Here is a 25352-nt window from a genome sequence, read left to right as displayed (position 1 = left end):
GACCTAATTTACTATGATAACGAATATTGGTGTAAGGTGTATTTTAATTGTGAAGTCAAGTCTGATGCAATAGATAATAATATGTGTGAAAGCTTTAATGCTTGGATTTTGTCTGCAAGGCATAAAACCATTATTTCTATGCTGAAAGAGATAAGAATTAAGGTCATGAATAGGTTAGCTAGGTTAAGTGAATTTCCAAACTCTTGGATAAGCAATTTCTCTCCAATGGCAATGAAAGTATTAGAACAAAATATTGATAAGTTAACGACATGTAACATTGAGTTTAATGGAGTAACTGGATATGAGGTTTTGGATGTTGAAGGGTATACCATGTGCACATGCCTTAGCTGCAATGTTGCATAAACAATATGACCCACACGATTTCATTCATCCATGCTACTCTAAAGAGAGGTACTTGATGACTTACTCACATTTCATACAACATATGAATAACATGCCAATGTGGCCAGAATCAAAAAATCCTCTTGTTGATCCACCAGTGATAAAACATATGCCAGGCAGACCTAGAAAGTTGAGAAGGAAAGAGGTTGGTGAAAAGAAGGTGTCTGGTAAATTATCTAAAACAGGACTAACTATGACATGTAGTCTTTGCCATGTTAAAGGTCACAATAAAAGAAGTTGTCATTTACGAAGCAGTGATGGAGTTGATTCTACTGCCGGGGAACACAGAGCTACCCCTACTTCAAATGTTGAAGAACCATCAAGTTCAAAAAAAGGAAGGGGAAGACCAAAGGTCCATTACTATTTCGTCACTTACTTTTAAAGTGTAATCAACTTACTAATATACTATTTTTTTGGTAATTAGAAATCAACAAATATTGAGAGTGAGCCTGTTGCCAAAACGGGGAGAGGCAGAACTAAAAACACAAGTGCAAATGCAAGTGCAACAGGGGATTCACCTACAATTATTGCACCTCCAACAACTTCAAGAACAACAAGAGCTAGAGCAAGTTCAAGTGCATCAAGGGCCTCTCCTAGAACCACTGCACCTCCTACAACATCAAGAACACCAACACATAAAGAATGTGCAAGTGTAAATGGTGTTGGAGTATTATCAAGATCCAGGAGTGGTAGAGGAAGGGGTAGGGGATTGGGAAGTGCAGGAAGAGGTAGTAATCATCCACTTGAAAATTGGTTTACATGTTCTCAAGGTAGTACAACACAGAGTGTAGACCAGAACACAAATGTTGCACCAAAGGAAACTGCTAGTACAAGGAAAGAAAAGGGTGTTGAAAACACAACTTAATTTAAAAGGCCAAGAGTCACTGGTATGGGTGTGTTTCAAACTAAAAATGGTTTCAAAACTTTCAATGCAAGTATTGCGATGAATTTGTATTGTTTGTTCTCTAATAACTTGCACATTTATTCTCTAATAATCTTAGTTCTGTAAAAATTTTGTAGCCTGGACTGCCAAGTAGCACAATATTAGCCAAACCAAAGAGAGTTTTGAGATCAAGTTTTGTAACTGGGGATGTTGGTTTCAAACCGACAAGCGGATTGAAGTGGAAAGGAAATGAGGCAATCACAACTAGAAGGCTCCAGCAGATTAGAGATCAATCAAGGCTTTCAAACACAATTGTTTCCTCCTCTTCACAAGCTCAACACCCATGGAAACTATAATGTTGATATCAATGGTGTTTTATCAGTAGTTTCTTGGTGGCCACTATAAGTACTATTTTTTTTCATGTTTGAAGGAAAACTAAATATTCCTATTTATTGTTATAGTACTGAAATTACGGGTACTTATGCAATGTGAAAACTTTGTTTTGCTTATGTGTTGTGACTTGTATAGTTTTGGGCACATTTAGATTTTGTACTGAAAATTGCTCTTAAGCAATGAAATTCTGGGCACCTATGCACTGTGACTAATTCTCGGCATTTTTACAATCAACTTTGTACTTACAATTTTCTCTCAAGAATGATTAATACCTGTTGCTTTACTTCATATTACAACTTCCAACACAAGCATATAAACATGGCAAATAGAGAATTAAGACAGTTTCAAACACAAAAAAATTCAATTTTACATTACAATAGAGCAAATAAAGGTTTTGTAGTACCACACAAAATTATGGCAATTTCATATGATTCTTATACCTACCAACTTGGGTTAGAAAACTAACAAATACAACAACAAACCAAATAATCAGACAACAAAGGAATTTGCCAAAACAACAGCCTTTATTTGTTTTCTTCATTTTCATCCCTTTCATCTTCTTCTTGTCTTTCAATTCACCCATTTCTTTTACGTTGTCAACCTTTTCCTTTAAATTGATGTTCAGATTTTCACAACGATTTCAAAGACTTTCACCTTCATCCAAAGGAATTTTCTCTAGTTTTGACTGTTCAATGTTGGAATTATCAAGCTGTTCCAGTTGCATCTTCACACGCTCATAATTTTTTTCTAACTCGTTAATCCTTTTCACCAATTTAGGAATAATAAAACGAGATCTTTCATCAACTCTCTCCGTGTCTCTCCATCTAAAGAAGTTACAGTTTATGGCCTCATACTGAGGACAAGACCAAAATCGTCTTCCGGGATTGCGATTTGACCAAGACGTCTGCATTTGCAGTAAGATTCCATGCTTGCATCGCACTTCCGCGTTAAACATTGAATCGTTCTCATCCATACACAACCTATTCAACTCGAAGTTTTTCATAACCCTAACTTTATAAACATTGTCAAAAAAAATAAGAATTAATAATCGACATAAAAAGATGTAAAGAATATATTAAATTTTACTTTACCTTTTCAAATCAAGGAGCTTGAATGATAATGGATGGAGCTTCTTCAAAAATGAAGAACCATGAACATGGGTTATTTTTTGAAAAGAGGAATAAGATGCTTTTGAGAGAAACAATAAAATTTATTTTTAATTTTTTTTCAAATTGCTTTGACACGTAGCTAATTTTTATTGGCCATTGTTAGCCAAAATCTGCACTCACTCTGCACTCACTCCGCACTCATGCGCCCTACATGGGTGAAATCACGGTTTTTGCCACGTAGGCACGCAAGGGGTAATATATTACTTAAAAAAAAGTTGGAGGAGGTAATAGGACCTCATTGAAGATAAGGTGTGTCGTAGGGATTTTGGGTATAGGCTAGGGAGGGTAATTGGGTATTATCCCATGTTTCAACTAATTAAGTGAATCATCCAATTTACCTGATTTTCGCAAATCTCACCATTCTGACATTATCCTGTGTGTTGGTTTGTACATTTAAGCATCTTTCTACACATGCACTTTTAGGATCATTCGTATCATACTTGCATTTGACAAATAACAATATCATCTTCTTTGAGTATCTTATGTCTATAAGACGACATTAGAACGATCAAGTTAAAATTGACCAACTAAAGCAAAGTTGAGTGATAATTGAAAACCACATGTTTTTCTATCAGCGGCTTATGAAAACAGTGACAATAACCAACATTTTTTGCGTAGCTACGGATATCTGGGTGATAATTTCAACCCATATAAGGACATGAAACTATTTTACCCACATTAAGTTAAATGAATCACTCATATGTTCTTTCCTTATCTTAAATGGGTTAATATGGTCTTTAACCTATTTAAGATCATAAAATTATGAACAAAATTAGTTAACATGAGAATACACATCCAGAGGCAGGCAACGGGTGGTGTTAATTTTTTTTCTTCTGAAATACAGATTTCTATTGTTTTTGGAAAATAAAAAAAAATTTAGGAGTAGGTTGGTGGAGAAGGGGTGGAGCGTAGGTAGGTGAGGGGGGGGTGTTGGGTAGGTTGGTAGGGGGGTAGGTAGGTGAGGGGGGTGGAGGGTAGGTTGGTAGAGAGGGGGGTGGAGGGTAGGTGGTGCACGGGGGGAGTGGATAAATTTTATTTTTGGAAAACAAAATAATTTTAGGGGTAAGTTGGTGGAAGGGGGGCGGGGAGGGGAGTCAGGGTGCCCGGGGGAGGGGTAATTTTTTTGTTTTTGCTTTTTTGAAAATAAATTTTTTTTTAAGGGTAAGTTGGTGAAAGGTGAGGGACAAGGGGTATTTGTGGGGAGGGGTGTATTTTTTTTTTTTTGAAAGATAAATTTATTTAAATGAGTTTGAACCATTTTGCCCAAAACATATTTAACCAATTTCATATTTGCCCATATTATATTTGAATGAATTGTAATCTAAGCCATTTTTTCTCAAGCCATAACCTATTCAAATTCAATCCGATACAACTATTTGCCACACCTACATATACCTAAACTAACTGTCGGTACACAGAATTGCAAATGACAATAATTCAGAAGTTAAAGGATTCTCAAAGGAAAATGCAGTTATAAACAGGAAGGGAGATCATTGTTAAAAGATACAAAGAAAACATATGAGCTCACTTTCGTCTTAAATATAAGTTTTCAGTAAATATGAATAAAAGATGTTACTATTTCCGGAAGTTGGAACTTAAAAGAAAACGAAAAAAGAGTGACAATTCTACTTGATCAAAATAAAATGATATACTGTAATGCATTACTATTATAATGGGATTCGGCTCCTCTTCATTTTTCCGCTCTATTTTTCCCAAGTTTTTATTTGCATTAACACCACATGTCATAGCTTAAAATAAATGGTTAAGATATAATTTTTCAAAGTAAACCTATAACCATGATTTAGTTAATAAATATATTATATATCAAATATCAAAATTATTATAATGTCACAATCTTATCAACATATTATTTTGTCCATCAATATAGGTACAAAATAGTTTTCTTCCTATTATTTCTTTTACGTAGTATTTTTTTTCTTTTATATATATTTTTATTGTAATCTTTTGTTGAAGGTATATTGGTCCGTAATTAATAAATTACCTAGAGATAATTAAACTATTTTGACAAACTAATTCTAATTTCATAATAAGATTAAGAATATAGTGAATCAGTACGTACGGTAGGTTAATTATAGTTGTCATACTTCTATTCACTTAATTATTCTTCTAATTAGATTAAAAAAATATTATATAAAAGAAAAAAAAGGATCCTACCTTAAAAGAAATAATAGGAAGAAAACTTTTTTTACCTATATTTATAGAGAAAATAATATGTTACTAAGATTGTGAGATTTTAATAATTTTGATACTTGATATATGATATATTTATTAACTAAAGAGGTTTACTTTGAAAAATTAAATCTTAACCATTTATTTTAACCTATGACATGTGTCATTAATCCAAATAGGAATTTGGGGAAAATGAAGAGAAGAGAAATAAAAAGGAACCGGATCCATTACACTGTATTACCCTACCTAATATGGGACAGACAATAAGCAAATCAAATATCAAACAACTAACTGATTACATAAACTATGTCATCCATATGTTATTCAATTTTTCGATAAGTAAATTTTAATTAATAAAAACTGCAGCACTAAGACGGGGCTGGAACTATAGAACACGTCCATGATTATTACTATTTTTTTAAAAAGAAGCACTAATACGTACCACATTGCTTTTGTCTTCGCCTGAATGCACCATCTATGTCAGAAATCTTGAAAACAACCAAAACTCAACAAAGTAAAAGATTTTTATATCCAATTACAAAATCACGCTCACACAAGAAAGAAAAATTAGTCATTAATGGACGTGCCTATTAACTAAATATGGTGCTTTTTGTGCTTCTTGTTATGGAAATGCAAATGTGACCACCAAGAGTAAAATGAGATGAAAAAAAATTTAGTTCTCAGTACTACACACTGGCTTTATATTTATATATATATATATATAAGAAAAAGACAGTCTGATGCACTAAGTTTTCGCTATGCACACAACTTTCCAATCTCACTACATGAATGAATCGAACTCAGTAATAATTGAAGACATTTGACTAAAATATATCATCATCAAAACGAATTAATGTATGCAAAATGACAATATATATACAACATACAATAATATTTAACATGAAAATGCAATAAATTATGAAATGGAGATACTCCTTCCGTTTCAAAAAGAATGTCCTATTTATTTCTTAGTTTGTTTAAAAAAGATTGACTCTTTTCTTTATTTGACAACATTTTAACTTTAACTTTTCACATGACATGTTTAAGACCACAAGATTAAGGGATATTTTGATAAATTTGACATAATTTTAATTTTGAACCATAAGATTAAAAAGTCTTCCTTCTTTTCTTAAACTCCATTCCAAGTCAAATTAAATCATTCTTTTTTAAACGGAAAAAGTAATTTTTATGATTTAAGAACCGAAAAAGTATATATTAATTTGTCTTCTTTTTCAGTCTCTTAGGGTTTGTTTGTCTTCTTTTTGTTTTTTTGGTTATTCAGAATTTAAAACTGTTTATGCTTTAAAATTGTTTATACTTAGTAAGTTTAAAGACAAAAAAATGGTGATGTGTCAATTGTTAATTGGTAGAAGTTAAATGAACAGTTCGTTGTTTTTAAAAGTTAAGTTTTCTATTTGAATTTTAGTTTCTGTTTTTTTTTAAGATTTGTGATAAGTACAAAGAGAAAAAGTAGTTAATTATCTTTAGATTAGTGGAATATGTTAAAAATTAAAATCTAGCCTAAATACATACAGTGTCACAAAAAAAAGAAGAAAAACAATAGAAAATTGCTATAATAATCATCAAACTAATTAAACGCTCAACCAAAATAATTACAATGTCACAAATAAAAGATGGAAATTGCTAACACATTTATTAAACTAATTAAAAGCTAGACCAAAGTAAATACAATGTCATAAAAGAAAAAATTGCTGTCATATTTAAATATGACTCTTTTTTTGTTAAAAGATTTCAACAATGAAAACAAATAGCATAACATTTGTACACCACGGGTTTTGCTGAAAGGAAACATAGACATATAATTGAAACCCGTCATGCGTAGTGTTAAAATATATGCGTTCACTTATCAGTCAATGGACCAGGTCCCTTGACACACAAACAAGTATGAACATAAAGTAAATGCAGTTTAACAACACAATAATTTTACGTGGAAACCACCTTGCTTAAGGGAGTAAAACCACGACCTGTCTCACAAGATTTGCACAACTGTTTCACTAATCTTTGCAAGCATAAGTAAGACCAGTTACACAAATATGAGAAAAAGTTTTTAATCGCACGTTCAAGCAATAACTCTATTACTTGATAAGCCTGAGTAGAAGATATTCTACCCACTAAGCTATCACTTCTAGACAACTTAGAATTTCGACACCACCACACTTATTCCTTTATATATTTAGGAATAGTTTACAATGTAAGACCACAAGAATATATTCTTAAACAACTACACGATATGCTCCTGGGTTTTTAACTTGTTGTTTGAATAAATTCTTCACTTTTGATTTTCTATAGCCTTTGCAAGTATTCTTGAAAGTACTTTGTCAAGTTGCAAAAACTAAGGAATGATGTTTAGGAAAGTGACTTTTGTATGGACAAGTCCCTTTCCTTAAAGTCTTGCCATTGGTTGGAGAGGTCTGACTTTTCTGACGCCGTTCGGAAATGTGCACCCACTTTCTGTACCTTCTCCAGCTGGCAATCAACAAACTATTCAAGTTAAGAACCTGGTACCTTTATAAGGTCCCAGAGTTTGTTACATCATCAAAACTCATGTTGAGAACCTGGTACCTTTACAAGGTCCCTGAGTTTGTCATATCATCAAAACTACAAATAACATTTTCCTTTTTTTGATGATGACAGACAATACTCAGGCACCACTCCAGCTTCATAACTAGTTCCCCCTGAATTACTAGTCCATCCTCCTGAAAAGAAATTTTCACTCTGACTGTATTCTCCCTGACTGTATTTCCCCTCACAAACAAGTCTACCACTTATCAGTTTTAATTCCCCCTTTGGCATCATAAAAAAAAGATACAGTAAACCAATAGTATCAACAATAATACCAGATAAGATCAAAGCTTGATAGCAATCAAACATAAAGGAAAGCATTCACAATAGATAAGAGCTAGAACACTAGGGGAATAAGATAAATAACATTCCAAGATAACATTTCATACATTAATGGCAAACTGATAATCCAAACGACACAAAGACAAGCCAAACAAGGAAGACACAGGAAATGATTGGGACAGACTAAGAAGAGGGAGGTTGATGAGAAAGGGACTGAATAATGAGAGCGAGTCGATCATTTGCAGCATCATTATCCTTTATTGCCTTTTCTTGCAAGGCAATAACCTTGGCCCTCATCTCTGCATTTTCCCTTTCCAGGTCTTGAACCACCAGAAGTACCAGGTCCCTCTGCCTGTGCAGTGAGCAGTTCAGCTTTGAGTATAGAAATTTCAACATCTTTTCCACTCAATCGCATAGTTATTTCCTCAACCTCATGCTTGAGTTGGTCCTGGTCTTCTATGACTTGAGACATTTTTCTCTTGGGATTGCCTTTCCCTTCAATACACTCACATTCAACCAGAGTATTCTCTGAGAAAGCTTGTTTCACGGTCCCAACCCTGCCAACGCTCAGAGGAATTTTAAAGTGTTGGAATAGTTCAGTAAGAAAGTATCCATATCCCATTCCATGTATTCCTTTCCTCTCAATGAACGTCTTGTACATATGCTCAAGCATAAGCCTTGGAGATTCAGAGGTCAAAATTGCACAACAATTCCATCCCAAACAAATCAGCAGAAGTAGTTGAAGTCCTCTGCTTAGTCCGAGGAAGTAGAGTTTTGTTTACAAACTCAAACACAAACTGATACTCACTCTTCATAACTTTCTTAAAGACCCCACCACAGTTTTTTGTGGGAAGCTTCGATAGCAATACCGCTAACTCAACCGAACAAGTTTTCCCAATCACAGACCTGGTGCCCTCTCGAGGTACCCTGAGAATTTTGCCCAGCAGAAACTCGTCCAGATGCACTGCAATATCATTCACTCTTGTAAGGATACTCACATCTTCCTTAAATTGAATGTTGTAGTAGAATTCACGCACTCCCTCTTCATGAAGAATAAGAGATTTTATGTTGAATAGATGCATCCATGACTGAATTTCTACCATGTACTAGAGAGATTCCATTCCATTAAGATTGATTATTCCCATGTCAAAGACTCTTCCAGCCAGCACATACTACTTTCTCAAGTTGTCAAAAATTTCTTGTTTGTTGACATCCTCTTCACCCCTTCGTTGGGTACCAAGTACCTGTGATCTTTTCCGTTTTCCTTTAGAACTTTCCTTTGTTGATTTTTCTTTCTCAACCCTTTTTGAACCCCTTGACTTTGTTTTTCCTGACTTTTTGTTCTTGTGCTTCTTTTCAATCTCTTCAGCAGACAACTCTACGACACCAGATTCAGGATGTTCTGGCACTCCTGAATTCAGCCGTAGGTCTTGCACTAGCCTTCAAAGCATCAGCCAGCAACTTCCTAGCATCAGACCTAGTAGTAGGTCTTCTTCTAGGAACCTCTTCCACTACCTTTTCTTTCCCTTTTCTTGATATTCCAACATCCCTCCTTTCAACCTTCCATTCGATGGGTTCATCATCACTTTCAGAATCAGAGAAGTTAGAAGATGGATACCTCCTAAAATATGGAGTTTCATAAAAAATGGGTTGAGTCTCTCTTACCTCTACACCTTGAAAAGGTTCATTTTGTTCTGCCCTGGCTTCTTCTCTCATCATTGCAAGACTTTTGATTACCAGCTCTTTAATTGCATCCAAAATGTTTGACTCAGAAGATTTGTTTCTTGGAAAATCTCTTTCAAATAGAGTTTCTGACAGCATCTCATGGTAAGGACCAGGTCTAATAGGGACGCTAGAGGTGTTCAGATCTATGGAATGAAATCAATTTTCAGAAATATCGTGGTGAGAACTTGAAGGAACATTAGATCTAGAATCTACTGCTGAAAGAGAGTAAAATGCAATAGGATATATCTCACTAAGACCAGTGAGCATTTGCTTAGAGGTTGAAGAAGAATCAGACATCTTTACCAGAAGAAGAAAAAAGACAGCTTTTCGAAGACAAAGAGAAAATGAATAAAACTAGATTTCGTCTTTTCACTTCTTTATTTTTTCTTTTAGAGTGAGGAATGTTAAGAGACAGATGAAGAATTAAACAAAAAGAATGAGGGTTTAAAAAGGATTTGAAACAGTGCCAGGTCCTTGATTTGATGTGTCACTTGAAGAATAAGCGATGGGACTAACGGTCAGAATGACCGATGACTGACACGTGGCTTTATCAACAATTATTTTTTTCAGTTTAAAATTAATTTACAAATGCTAACCTTGACTGGGACCAGGTCCTATAACACAACTTTATCATCATTCCTCAACTGTTCTAGCCATGTCTTTGCTTAGCTAGTCCTTACTGAATATATACCTACAATAGGTACCAAAATGATCTAATCCATATAATAAATTATTGACACAAAGGATACATGTACTGCAAGTTTAGCCATCAAAGGAATTAAACTTATGAAACTCTGGAAATCAGTTAGAGGTCATCATGCCCAACTTCAACCTATTACTTTCAAATTGATCTTTGCTGAGAGCCTTGGTAAGGATATTTGTATTTTGTCCCCTGTTGGACAATATGTAAGCACAAGATTCCCTTTTTCAACATTGTCTCTCAAAAAATGATGTCTAACATCAATGTACTTGGTTCTCTTATATTGAACTAGATTCTTTCACATACTAACTGCACTATTATTGTCACACATAAGAGGGATAACTTTGCTGATTATACCAAAATCCTCCAAATGTTTCTTGATACATAACAACTGTGAACAACATGCAACAATTGCTACATATTAAGCTTCAGCTGTCGAAAGATCTACATAATTCTGTTTATTAGTTCCCCAAGAAATGAGTGAAGATCCAAGGAAATGAGCCATTCCAGAAGTACTCTTCCTGTCAACTTGGTAACCAGCAAAATAAGCATATGCAAAACAAACAAGATCAAAAGTGTCACTAGCTGGATAGAAGAGGACCAAGTCCCCTGTCTGCTTCAAGTATCTTATAAGACGTTTTGTAGCCTTTCGATGTGAATTACGAGGACACACCTGAAATCTAGCACACATTCCAACACTGTAAACAATATCAGGTCTGCTAGCAGTCAAATACAACAAGGACCCAATTATTCCCCTATACATGATTTGATTCACAACAGAATCAGATTCATATACTATAGGCTTGGAGTTTGTTCCCATATGAGTATCAATAGGTTTTGAATCAAACATATTGAATTTCTTCAACAACTCCTTAATGTACTTCTCCTGACTGATTGAGATTCCATTTGATGATTGCTTGATTTGTAGACCAAGGAAGAATGTCAATTCACCCATCATGCGCATCTCAAATTCCTTTCCCATTAATGATGAGAATTCTTCACACAAATGTTCTGAAGTGGCTCCAAAAATTATATCATCCACATAAACTTGAATAATAACGAATTCATGTTCTCTTTTTAATAAGAACACGATATTGTATATTTTTACTCTTTTGAACTCATTCTTCAATAGAAACTTTGACAGCCTTTCATGCCATACTCTAGGAGCTTGTTTCAAGTCATACAGAGCCTTACTCAATCTGAACACATGATCTGGTAGCTCAGCATCTTCAAACACAAAAAGTTGTGTAACAAACACCTCCTCTTTCAGGTCTCCATTCAGAAACACACTTTTGACATCCATTTGATACAGCTTGAACCCCATGAATGCAGTAAAAACTATTAGAATTCTGATGGCCTCCGTCCTTGCAACAGGTGCAAAAGTTTCATCATAGTCTATTCCTTCTTCATGATTGTATGCTTGAACAACTAATCAGGATTTGTTTCTAGTAATCACGCCTTTTTCATCAAGCTTGATTCTGAAAATCCATCTGGTTCCTACCACTATTTTGCCAACAGGTCGAGGAACCAGGTATCATACCTTGCTTCTTTCAAACTGGTGAAGTTCTTCTTTCATTGAGTTGATCCAGTCTGCATCATCTAATGCCTCTTTCACATTCTTAGGTTTAATAGATGATATGAATGCTGAGAATGAAACTAGATTCCTTGTTTTTGATCTAGTTTGAATTCCAGAATTCAAAGGAGAAATAAGATTATCAAGAGGATGTGATTAACTATGTTTCCATCCTAGTCTCAAGGCAGACTGGTTCAGCTCTCAGCATGTTCTTCTTATTCAATGAGCTCATCATTTTCTGGTGAGTTTGAGGTACTTTGACTGGAATTCAGAGTAGTACAGATCCCTCATCACACTTTTCAACTTCATCAGTCTTTTCAAATAGACTATGATTATATTATCATTGTTATTCCTCAACTGATCATTTGCACTAGCTTCACTTCCTTCAATTTTCTGTGAATTGAACAACTTAATCAACTCATCTTCATCATTTGATGCATCTCTTTTCAAATTTCAATCTTCATCAAACCCAACATGAATGCTTTCTTCAATACATTGAGTTCTTTTGTTGAAAATTCTGCATGCTTTACTTGATGAAGAGTATCCAATAAACACTCCTTCATCACTTCTAGGATCAAATTTTCCCAGATCATCTTTTCCATTGTTTAGCACAAAATATTTAAAGCCAAAAGCCCTAGGAAAACTCAACATAAGTTTTCTGTTATTAAGCAACTCATAGGGAGTCTTATTTAATACAGACCTTATCAAACACCTTTTAGTAACATGGCATGCTGTGTTGACAGCTTCAGCCTAGAATCTTTGAGGAAGATTTTACTCAATAATCATGGTTCAGCCAAGGTTCTGCTTTTCTTTCAACTACTCCATTTTGTTGAGGAGTTCTTCGAGCAGAAAAATTATGACTAACACCATTCTCCATGAAAAATTGATCAAGTTTTGAGTTTCAAACTCAGTTCCATGATAAGATCTAATTCCAACAATCACTTGATTCCATTTTGTTTGAATCATTTTGAAGAACACCACTAATTCTTTAGGTGTCTCTGCTTTTGATCTTAAGAATCTTTTCCATGTGTACCTTGAGTAATCATCAACTATCACCAGAATGTATTTCTTACCATTTCTGCTTTGAACCTTAAAAGGTCCACATATGTTCATGTGTATCAGCTCCAGTACTCTTGATGATGTTACTTGCTTCTTTGGCTCGAAAAATGATCTGATTTGTTTTCCTTTGACACACGCTTGACATATTTTGTTTTCACAAAACTTTAACTTTGGAAAACCTAGGACCAGGTCCTTAGAAATCAGTTTATTCAATAAAGATGAGCTAACATGCCCTAGTCTTTGATGCCAAATATCAGCATTCTCATTTTGAGCACTAAGACATATCAGATCATGTCTATGAGACGTTTCCAAGTTAGCGACATACATGTCTTTACTTTTAAAGGCAGTAAGAGTCACTTTCTTTGAGGATAGATTAACTACAGTGCACTTCTCAAAAGTAAACTTGACTTCATTTCCCTTGTCACAAATTTGAGATACACTAAGAAGACTGTACTTCAAACTACCAACATGATATACATTATCAATTGATTCTTCAAGAGACTTTCCCACTTTACCAACTCCCAAAATGTACCCCTTCTTTCCATCACCAAAAGAGACACCTCCTACTTGAAGTGTCTTGAGTGAGAGGAAATTTTTGATGTCACCAGTCATATGTTTAGAGCATCCGCTGTCCAATATACCAACATTGACTGCTGCTCCTCTCACTCACCTGCAACAAGAATCAATTGTTAGGCTTGGGAACCCATTTAAATTTGAGTTCCCAGAAGGCAGACAATGGAGTGATCAGATTGTTTCTAGTTCAATGGGGTAGTTTTTGAATCTTTTTAACAAAAGACTTTGGAGCAGTAACAGATATTTTCTTTGAAAATCTTTTAGTTGAAACTTGTTTTGGGGGACCACGTCTCTCTTTTGATACTCTTTGCTTTTCTGTATAATTAAAGAGTCTTTCATGATACTTTCTCCAGCCAGTACACTCTTCCTTTAGATGCCCATTTCTACCACAGTGAAGACAAATCAGATTGTCAGACACAAAAACATACTTGCTGTGAGGATTCAAGGGAGGAGTAATATTCAAACTTCCTAGACCCTTCTTATTGAAATTGCTCTGATTTGTTACACTTGACAGCAACTTAGAAGATTTTGTCCACTTCAGAGATTTTTCATGATCTTCCTTAAGTTTTACAATATCCTTTTCTAAGTTGTTGCTCTTCTCCATGGCCAACCCCAGATTTTTTGCAGTAGTTTTCAGTTTTTCTTCAGTTTCAACTTGTAAACCAATTGACCTTCCATTTAGCTTTTCATCTTCATCATTTATCTGAGACAACTATTTTTTAAGTTTAGTATTGTTAGACTCTAGAGAAGCCATTTTATCTTCCATTTTCAACATTTTCTCTTCCAATTTAACTTTATTTCCAGTTAAACTGTCAAGCTTAGCATTCATAATGTCTCTTTCAGAGGTTAACTCAATTACTGAATCAATCATAACATTTGCTAGTGTTATCAATTTTTTAAGAGAATAATTATTCAGTTCATGTTTCATATCAAGAAAAGTTACCTTGTCCTCTTCTTCGTCATTTTATGAATGAGCCATGAATGAAAACAATTCATTGAATATGGTTTGCTCTTCATGAACCACCACCATTGACACATCTTTTGGTTCATCAGGATCTTCTGAGTCACTTGAAGAGTCTCCCCATGCAGCAAGAGCCTTTTTTACCACATAGTCAGCAGTAGCTTTACGATCATTTTTATTGAGTACCAGGTCCCTTCTCTTCTCTTTATCACCTCTTGGTTTTTGATATTCCTTATTTTCAGTCTTGAGTAAGGGACAATCTTTTATAAAGTGCCCATCTTTTCCGCACTTGTAACATGTATCATTTTGAGTGGCAGTTCGAGGACTATTTGCTCCCCTTTGAAAACCTTTCTTTCTCACAATTTTTTAAATCTATTGATGAGATAAGCCATATCATCATCATTGGAGTCTTCCTCAGATTTGTATTTTAGCATCAAGGACTTATTCTTTTTGACTTCCTTCTTTGACAGATCATGATTTCGATTCATCTCACGAGTCTTAAGATTTCCAATGAGAGCATCCATTCTCAGCAGTTTCAAATCTTTTGCTTCAGTAATGGCATCAACCTTGCTTTCCCAAGACTTTGGAAGGATTCGAAGCACTTTCCTAACTTGCTTGCTCATGCTGATAGGTTCTCCAAGGCTTCTAAACACATTGGTAATGGAGGAAAATTAGTGAACATCTCATGAATGGTTTCTGCTTCTTTCATCTTGAATATTTCATACGAAGAAGTGAACATATCAATCTTTGACTCTTTTACTTGTTCAATTCCCTCGTGAGTTGTTTTTAAGTAGTCCCAAATTTCTTTTGCAGACTCATAGGCTGAGACACGATTGAACTCATTTGGTCCTATCCCACAAACAAGAAGAGTCTTTGCCTTGTAACCTTTTTCAATCTTCTTCTTATCAGCTTCATCATATTTTTGCCTAGGCTTTGGAACAAGCCTAGTTTTTTCTCCATTCTTTTCTTGAATCATTGGAATAAATGGTCCATCTAAGACAATTTCCCATATCTCATTGTCTTCAGCCATGAGAAAATCATGCATTCTAACTTTCCACAAACTATAGAAGTTCCCATTTAAACGAGGAGGTCTGGTTGAAGATTGACCTTCTTCTAGATTAAGTGGAGCAGCCATCCTAGAACAGATATCACTTTCTTGATGTTATCCAGATAGAAAGTGTCCGCTCTTATACCACTTGTTAGAATATATGTGTCCACTTATCAGTCAATGGACCACGTCCGTTGACCAACAAACAAGTATGAACAGAAAGTAAATGCAATTTAACAGCACAACAATTTTACGTTGAAACCTCCTTGCTTAAGGGAGTAAAACCACGACCTATCTCACAATATTTTTACAACTATTTCACTAATCTTTGCAAGAAAAAGTAAAACCAGTTACACAAATGTGAGAAAAAGTTTTTGATCTCACGTTCAACCAATAACTCTATTGCTTGATAAGCCTAAGTAGAAGTTATTCTACCCACTAAGCTATCCCTTCTAGACAACTTAGAATTTCGACACCACCACACTTATTCCTTTATAGATTTAGGAATAGTTTACAATGTAAGACCACAAGAATATATTCTTAAACAACTACACGATATGCTCCTGGGTTTTCAGTTGTTGTTTGAATAAATTCCTCACTTTTGATTTTCTATAGCCTTTGCAAGTGTTCTTGAAAGTACTTTGTCAAGTTGCAAAAACTAAGGAATGATGTTTAGGAAAGTGACTTTTTTATGGAAATGTCCCTTTCCTTAAAGTCTTGCCATTGGTTGGAGAGGTCTGAATTTTCTGACGCCGTTGGGAAATGTGCACCCACTTTCTGTACCTTCTCCACCTGGCAGTCAAAAGACTATCCAAGTTAAGAACCTTGAACCTTTACAAGGTCCCTAAGTTTGTTACATCATCAAAACTCATGTTGAGAACCTGGTACCTTTACAAGGGCCCGGAGATTATCATATCATTAAAACTACAAATAACACATAGATTCCTCCATTCCAGTTTGCATACTTTTGGATGACTTTGCTTTCAAACACTTTGCCCTTTACACAAAAGATAAGTTATTTTCTTGCTCTAAATCTTGTGTATTTTCTTGGTTAATATGAGATTCATAACATCTATATGCGCTTTGATCCACTCACGTCTAAATTTTATGTCTCTCGTCATGTTGTTTTTTTTATGAAAATACTTTTTCATTTGTTGTACGCGATGACGTGATGGCCAATACTTCGTCCATTTTTTATAGCAGACATGTTATCATTCAGTTGACAATGCCAAATACTGTTGCAACATCTTGTCATCGACAAATAGGTATCAAGATGCTCATATGCAACCATCTTAATCATCCTCCAACGAACTAGCTTATGCCATTGGACCTGGCTAGCTCGATGCAAGAGTCTCTTCTCACAAGTGGTTAACCTACTACATATTGTCTTTCTTTGCATGACAATCTCAGATGCTCTGACTCCATGCCTAATCACTCAACATCTAACTAGTTGTTTCTTATTGTTGGCATATTACCTTGTTGGACATTTTGAATGCCTTTCTTCACGAGTATCTTGATAAAGTTTTATATATGTCCCAACCTTCGGGATATGTTGGCCCTTTACAACCAAATCATGTGTGTTTACTCAAACAGTCACTTCATGGCCTTAAACCTCCCCCTCACATGTGGAATAAATGCCTCATTGATACTCTAATCTCATTTGGTTTCAAGTATTTTAAGGTAGATAGTTCACTTCTTTATATGTTGGGTTTTATTTGCCTTGAATCTCTTACCATAAATAGCTTTTCCTTTTAGGAAAATTTTTTAATATTTCTTACTAGTCTTTTTATTGTTGGAAAGGTTTAGGATTGTGAATATATTAACATTCATAATGTAGTCCCAGCATTTGAGAGTTTTGGTTATGGGGGATAATTTGTGAACATTCTTGTAATCTGAGTGAATTGGTTGAGGTTATTTCTATGTGTACTCTAATATTTATAGTTGATTGCTTTTATTCCTTGTGGATGTAGGTCGATTGATCGAACGACATCAAACTTTGTGTCTTTTGGTTAATTACTCATTTGGCTTCTTACTCATAGTCTTTCGAGGTTTGCTTTGCTAGCTTCTGCATTTCACCTGCTTAAAAGTAGCCCCGGAAAACATTAAAAAGAAGAGGTCTAGGGCTGGTTCTGGAAAGGGATCGAAGAGAATGTAGCTTCAAGAATGAGGCAAGGCCAGCCCTAAGTCTAAGTTGAAGTTACAAGGCTGGGAGGTATGAGTTGATCGGATGCAGTTTTCGTTCCTAACACTATATGCATTCAAGTGGTGTTAAAATAATTTGCTTGATTTGTGTTGATGATATCGTGGTGATGGGAAATAAATCTGCTTGTTGCATTATCTCTCTTGTCGCTAAATTGCAATCACGATTTGCAGTCAAAGATATGGACAAACTTTCTAATATTTTGGGCATTGAAGCAACCATAACTTGCATTTGTGCCAACAAAAAAATACATATCTAACTTACTTAAACGTTCTCAAGTGGTGTCTTGCACCTTGGTGTGTACTCCGACTTTATTTTCAAAGATATTATGTTGTTTTGATGGTCAATCCTTTCACGATCAGATCCTGTTTCAAAGTTTTGTCGGTGCTCTACCATATTTAATATTTACAAGGCCTTCTATCACCTACTCTGTGAACAAAGTGTCACGGTTCATGCATTTACCAGTGGATTCTCACTGGGTGGCAGCGAAATGAATATTTTGATAACTCAAGGCCACTCCCTCCTATGGTCTTTTCTTTACCCGATTAGCTGATCTACCTTTACCTGGTTATAACGATGTTGATTGGGGAGAGTATATATATTCTGACAAGTACAGTATTGGTTGCCATCTACCTTGGTTCACATTTAGTTGGTTGCGCCTCTAGAAAGCAGAAGCTTGTCTCATAATCGAAATATCAAGCACTTGCATGTGCTACCTCTAAGATTAAGTTGCTGGAAGTAGTACATAAAAATATTGAAGACCTTGCCTCGTCTACACCTATATATTCTTTGGTGTCACATTCGGGAATACACCTCCTCTTTGAGAACTAAGACTAGCCTCTTAGCTTACATCATTACATTCATAGGTCAAATTTATCAGAAATTTAGAACTTTTTCGTTACTTCTATTGGAGGTTTATATAGACCTCTACATCCCGATAGTATATATATATCGAGTATACATAGACCCTTCGTATAAGAATATTACTTAGTCTTCTACTTTTATTGCACACACATATATATATAAAAGATAACATAGTCATAATAGTCATCTCATAACCATCTAACAAGAGTGTAAGAACTTGGTCATAGCCCATAAACCAAAGTAATAATGCCTCACATGGGCTATACAATGTTTCACACTAACTGAAAAAGAAAGAACATAATAATCTTAAACTCAAAATAACTCCATTAGCTAGATAGTGGCATCACAATCGGAAAGTGAGGACCTACCCTACTTGTATGAATAAGAGATCCAAGTCTTCTTCAAGTCGTCTTCGAAAGCACTTCAACGACCAAAACCTAAAATGTTGGGGAAAAGGAAGAAATGAGATTAGTACACCATTTATACTAAGTATGAGACCATATGCACACATACTTTTAAATCATGCCAAGAAAGGGGACATATCATAAAGGTACGCAATTTACTTCAAAAACATTTGTGCATATTCAACAAGACCATATAAAATCAATAAGACATATTTATGAGGTCATAGGAATGTGCATCACAAGACTAACAACATTAAAATACTCAAGTCAATATGCATATCATATAATTAGACACATAGTCAAAGTAACTCAACCGTCAAGTCATAACCTCAACAAGTATGTATAAGAGTTCACTATAACATAAACAAAGTAAGACAATTACGCATAACCCCTATCAAGTCAACAAGTGCAATGACCAAGCAAAGCTCCATAACCTTACTCAATCAAGTAACCCGACCGACTCATGACTAACATCCCACTTCTCATAACATAACCTTAAGAGAACACAATATCATAATTCTAGCATTATATACCAAATGCATGTTCATAAGAGTAATGGACATCACACATTATCATTTACATGTAAAATCATCATATACATGTCATTTACATTTATAAGCATGTATATACATAAGAACATCCTCCTAAGACTTCCCTTAAGGATAACTAGTGCAATGTATAGGTAGAGTCCTATACCCTTACCTAGACTAAAGTAAACCCCTTAGGTAACCTTAGTTAAAGTTAATTCCTTTAGTTCATTTTACCTTGTGGGGACATCTTTCCTTAACCTAAATAGACCACATGAGATAATGTGGAATCCGGTGTCATGGAACCCTACACCGAAAGAAAAGAGACTACTTGCCAAGGTAGTACCAAAACATGAACATAGAAACTACGTGGATCCACTAGCTAGTATTCCTATGCGGGCAACATAGTTCAAGAACTATGAGATATAGTTGGGACCCTCTTTATGCTACATGCATTATAGTCTCCAATCTCAAGAGTTCATTAGTGATCCTACCTTCCCTATATGGAAAGGGACACTCCTCACTCTAGTTCAATCGGTGATAAGCTAGAGTCCCTTTTTGAAATGTCTTTAATGTCTTTGTTAAGCATCATAGCTTAATGTAAGTCATAGGGTCTAACCCTTGTGTAAGAATCATCATCATCATCATATCTCAATAAGAATTGCATGTTTATTGTCCTTTTTATTACAATTTACATAGGTGAGGTTAACAAATTAACATTTTCACATCATGATAAGACACATTGGTAAATCATTCACCATCCTTATAACATTTACATCTTAAGCTTACATCTCACGAATCATAGTCAAGAAATTTCATTCAACATCATACCACCCTATCAATCCTATGACAAGGCATACTCTAATACAACATCATGACTTAATCACAATTAACCATAATTTTAAGTAAAGGATAGAGATCACAAGACTTACCAAGTCTCCTTCATAGGTCATCATCAAGGTCTTACCATAAACCTTTAATTCAACACAATTAGGGTATAACATCATCATAAATCAATGACAAACATGATAAAAAGGATAAAAGAATCACTACATCACAATTCGATACTAGTTTATAGCTTAAGATAAGATACTTATGTCAATCTCACAACATAATTCATAACCTAGATCAACTTATGAAGAACTAGCATAAAAAACTATAAATCAACCTAATTCATTCATCATTAGTATAACAACTTCATATAGTACTAATTCAACCAATAACCAAGTCAATTGAACCAATATAACATAATTCATATCCAGATCATAACCTAGGGTTAAGGGATAATGGTCATCTTTTATAAAATAGACCAATCCATTAGGATATATCATAATTTAGTTAGAATACATATAAATATATTAATAATATCCAAAATAAATCATAAAAAAATCTATTCATAACACCAATTTCGAGATTGGATGAAACCCACTTGAAATTTCAATTTTTTGAAATAAATTTGATGGAACCCTTTGAGGAAAGAGGTCTCAAAGGTGAATTAGATACCATAACTTATTGTTTTATGAAGATTGACAGAGAGACCTTGGTAATTGCAGACCTAGAACCCTCCCCTATCTTGGTATTCAATGGAGTCTTCACTAGAGAGAGAAAGAAGAGAGAAGAAAGTGAGTTTGGGGATTGGGAATTATGAGCATAGGTTAGTGTAATTTAGGCTACGATATTTATATTGGTCATTAATTAACTTAATTAGAACTGACTAAACCCCTAACTAATGAACTTACCCCTTCATTAATTTAAGTTACTTAAAAACATGCAGAAAATCTCAGCCCTCACAGACGAGACCTCGACCACGGTCCGTCTATTAGTCGACGACCCTTGCCCCCTTACGTGATGCTCATCCACCGATGAGTTCTGAGAATTAAAAAAATAGGTCCTTTAGATATTTGTCGTAGTGTTGGTCGACGGATGGCATCAATGGCCCATCGATCCACACACATTTCGTTGATTGTCTTTTGTGGGTGCACACTGCCAAGGTAATGTTTGACTCCAACGTGCAAGGGTCCTCCTCAAGGGCCGTTGGTTTTTCCTTAGGGAATCCTACCCATACATTTTGACCATGAATTAACTGAAACCCATGTTAGACACCCTTCCACTAAATTTCATCAATTCTCGACTCCTAAAAACTAGTCAAATAGGCCAAGGCATGCTAGTTCCTCCTTGAACTAGTTTCTAGATGTCATGGACGTTCTTGGATGTTTTAGTTTCTAAACTTCCTAAATGACTTATAATAATCAAAATGGACTATAAAACAGTGTCTAAACCTTATGACACTTATGTTAGGCTCTAGAACGCGTCTTATATTTTCGTAGTGTTACATTTGGTGTGTGATAAGTATTAATGCTCCCAAATGTTTTGATGATCTCATTACATATGCATGGACCCAATCCTTTGTAGAGTATGATTGTCTAGGATCATGTGCTAAACAGTTGGGAAGCTGTCACAATAGAAGTTGCTAAGGTTGTCAGTGTTCCACACCTATTAAAATAGATGAGGTTATTTGTCCAACAATCAATAGCTTTTAATGGGTTATATATTACACATGACAAACAACAGAAGAATTCATTCATTCATGCAAAGAGAGATTTTCAAGCTTAAAAAACAGCAAGGGACCTTATAGGATGTCTAATAGCTTCCGGAACTAGTTGTTACTTTGATTGTTTATATTTGTTCTTGCATTATAGGATTCTTTTTGCTTGTGTTAGAAATGTTTCAAACTTAGGTGAATCATTGTAAGAACTTAGTTGTGGATAACTTTGAATCTTACATTAAAGTAAATATGAATCAATCGGATTAGTATAGTGGGCAATGCATACATTAGCTCATTGAGTGGTAGCATATTATTCATAATAGAGATTAGGAGGTTAATATCTTGTGTATTGTAAACTATGTTTTACTTTGGATTGTGGAGTTTAGTAAAAACATTTTGAAAATCCTGTGAGACAGGTTGTGGTTTTAATCTCTTGAGAAAGAAGGTTTTTACGTAAATTTGCATGTGTTATCTTTACTTTCTATATTTACCTTTTGTGCATCCTAACTGTGTTATGGACCTCTACCCATTGTTAATATTGGACACATACATTCCAGCAATTGGTATCAGAGCTTGACTTTTCTATTTGGTTAACACCAAGAAAAAAAAATCTTGAAGGAATGACTGCTCCACCTAGCCTCGAAGAAGGTCAGTCAACAACTAGACCACCTCGTTTCAAAGGGCAATTTTATGGTTGGTGGAAGACACGCATGCATGACTACATCAAAGCTAAAGACACCAAGCTATGGGACCTTATTCTTGACGGACCTTGCATTCTCACAAAGGATGTAGTAGATAGAGAACATAACAAGGGATTCCCAAAACAAGTACGGAATACAATGAAGCGGACAATAAGAAGATAGAGAAGAACTATAAATAAAAGAAGTTGTTGGTATGTGGAATCGATCCAGATGAGTACAAAAAAAATCTTTGCTTGCGATACAACTAAAGAAATATGGGATTGTCTCAAAATAGCCTTTGAAGAATTAACACAAATTAAAGGAGTCTATAATTAATATACTAATGACTCAATATGGGAATTTCTGTATGTAGGAAGGCGGGACCATCCATTAGATGAACACAATAATCACTTCCATAACCAACAAACTAAGATGTCTTGATGAGCCTAATCACCCAAACAAACAAGTTCAAAAATTTTCAGGTGCTTCCAACTCGTAGGAGATCAAAGTGAACGTTATCATTAAAGCAAGAGCAAGAGATTTTAAGGTACTCACTATGGATAATTTGATTGGAAACATTCAAACCTACGAGCTGATCATACAACATAGGTCAACCACGAAAGAGGGAAAATGGAAAAATCAGTGGCCTTGAATATATTTTCGAATGATGGGATTAAAGTGAAGGATGAAATGGCATACATAACTAGAAGGTTCCAGAAGATAATTAAGAATCATAGAGGGTTTCAAATTAAAGGTTCCACCAACAGAGAAACACATGGAAATGACCTGTGCAAATGGCGGGGTAATTTTATAGGGACCGTCCAAGCTAGAAGCAGGAAACTCAGGACTTTAAACTTCTAAGAAGAGAGATACCATACAGAACGGAAGGCTCATGTTAATCAATTAGTATTTAAATTCTTTGCTATTTGGGAAATGGATGAAGTGAACCCGAGGAAGAGGAAGATAGTCATGAATATGTCTTGATGATGGATATCAAAGATGATGAAACTATATTCAACTCCATCTTCTCATTGATGGATAAATTTGATCATGAAGAGAATTAGGATGAGGTAACTCTTTTTTATCTCAAAAGTGACCTAGATACTTTATCCATTAAAATATTGAGAAAACTTACTGCTGTATTTATTGACTCAATCAATGAATTAAATACTGATAATTTGATGATAAGTGAAAACTTTATCCTATGCAAGGATGAAAGCGCAACTCTTAATTCTCAAATTTCTGAAATGAGTGTCAAGATAAGTATTTTAGACACTTATAGTTTGCAGCGAATGAGGAAGCCGATACCTTTGAGGGTGGAAAGTGAAAACTCAGTGTCACGACCCGAGAGCACCCCAGTCGTATCATGGAGTATTTGAACTCAAAGAGGTCTTATACAAGCCCTTATCATTCATTACATAAGTCTATAGAAAATATGCAAGAATTTAAAACTTTAAGATATACAATTGACGTCATTTTCATAAATCGCAATTTAATGTCTTTCCTAACTCTTTTGTCTCAAACCATCTAACTTGACATGAACATTAAACTTTGGGAAGCATCCCATACAGAGTATTAACATAAAAGTAAATGACATACAAAGCTATGAGGTATCATCAAGATCGTCAATATTTTAAATCCTTGAAACTCTAGCCTCCAAAAACAACTCAAACATCCGACTCTAGATTTGGTTAGAATGAAGGCAATATGCGTTAGTACAAAAGAGTACTAAGTGTGAGAGAAAACATAACATCATAAGAGCATATCAAATGTTAAGTCAACATAAGGCATAAGCATGAGAGACGATAACACATCATAAGAATAAATCTCAAATTTAAGCGTCAGATAATACAAGTCAACCTAAGACATAGTCAACAAGCATAAGAAATATCATCATAAGTGACCCTTGGAAATCAACCTTAATATCACCATTCTCAAGTAATCTCAAAAGCATACACGTGCAAATCAAGAATAACATCCAATAATACTACCCTAGCCTTGTCTCCCTTTTTTGTTGTCTTAATCATGGTCTGCTTACATGGTTAACTCTAAATCTTCTCTATTCCATAAGGGTACCATACTTCTAATTAACCTCAATACACACCTGTGAAATGCATGAAAGGCATCCCATACTTCCCTTCACACTAAGCATAGCCTTGGGGTCATCCTAGTCATATTCACCCTCCTTTGGCCTCATTATCAACTTAACTCTCTTAACTAAGGAATCTTTCACCTCTAGTCAATTGTAAGTAGGAAATGAAACTCTAGTCCAATACTATCTCAAGGCTTTTATTTAGTGATCCTATTTCATACTTTGAGCAACGCACTCATAGCATCCCATAGTACTAATCATGCTAAATATTAATTTTAGGTCCTTTTGGTAGTACTTCTTAGTTTGGAACCTATTTCCTCTCTTTAACATAGAACCCTATGAGGTAATCTATGTCAAGCACATAATACTTCATTATTAAGTTGAACATTAGTAAATACCTCATCAAGTATGTCTAAGTTCCTTATTCACATGGACGCTATGAGATACTTCTTATAGTATGTGTAAGTCTATCTATATTCATGAACACTATGAGATAGTA

General features: G+C 34.8%; 2 protein-coding genes across 2 annotated transcripts; one reads left to right on the top strand and one right to left on the bottom strand.

Moving 5' to 3' along the window:
- The first annotated feature begins 454 nt into the window (after positions 1 to 454).
- On the top strand, positions 455 to 1267 carry LOC138348061 (uncharacterized). Its single transcript, XM_069296668.1, has 2 exons — positions 455 to 754; positions 827 to 1267. The coding sequence occupies exons 1-2, from the start codon at positions 455 to 457 to the stop codon at positions 1265 to 1267; spliced, it is 741 nt and encodes a 246-aa protein (XP_069152769.1).
- A 13845-nt stretch (positions 1268 to 15112) lies between these two features.
- LOC138348060 (uncharacterized) lies at positions 15113 to 15628 on the bottom strand. Its single transcript, XM_069296667.1, has one exon. It carries the CDS (start codon positions 15626 to 15628, stop codon positions 15113 to 15115), a length of 516 nt encoding a protein of 171 aa, XP_069152768.1.
- Between the last annotated feature and the right edge of the window lie 9724 nt (positions 15629 to 25352).

This window comes from Solanum lycopersicum, chromosome 4, assembly GCF_036512215.1.
Source record: "Solanum lycopersicum chromosome 4, SLM_r2.1".
In the NCBI taxonomy this organism is placed as follows: Eukaryota; Viridiplantae; Streptophyta; class Magnoliopsida; order Solanales; family Solanaceae; genus Solanum; species Solanum lycopersicum.
Note: the sequence above shows the minus strand (reverse complement) of the source record. Positions and strands in the feature narration are given on the sequence as shown.

What these genes read in the sequence shown, in the direction of transcription:
- LOC138348061 (XM_069296668.1), top strand. Translation starts at nt 455, where the DNA reads ATGCCAATGTGGCCAGAATCAAAAAATCCTCTTGTTGATCCACCAGTG. An exon ending in AAGGAAGGGGAAGACCAAAG is followed by an intron (nt 755 to 826) that starts GTCCATTACTAT and finishes TTTGGTAATTAG; the next exon opens with AAATCAACAAATATTGAGAG.
- LOC138348060 (XM_069296667.1), bottom strand. Translation starts at nt 15,628, where the DNA reads ATGGCTGCTCCACTTAATCTAGAAGAAGGTCAATCTTCAACCAGACCT.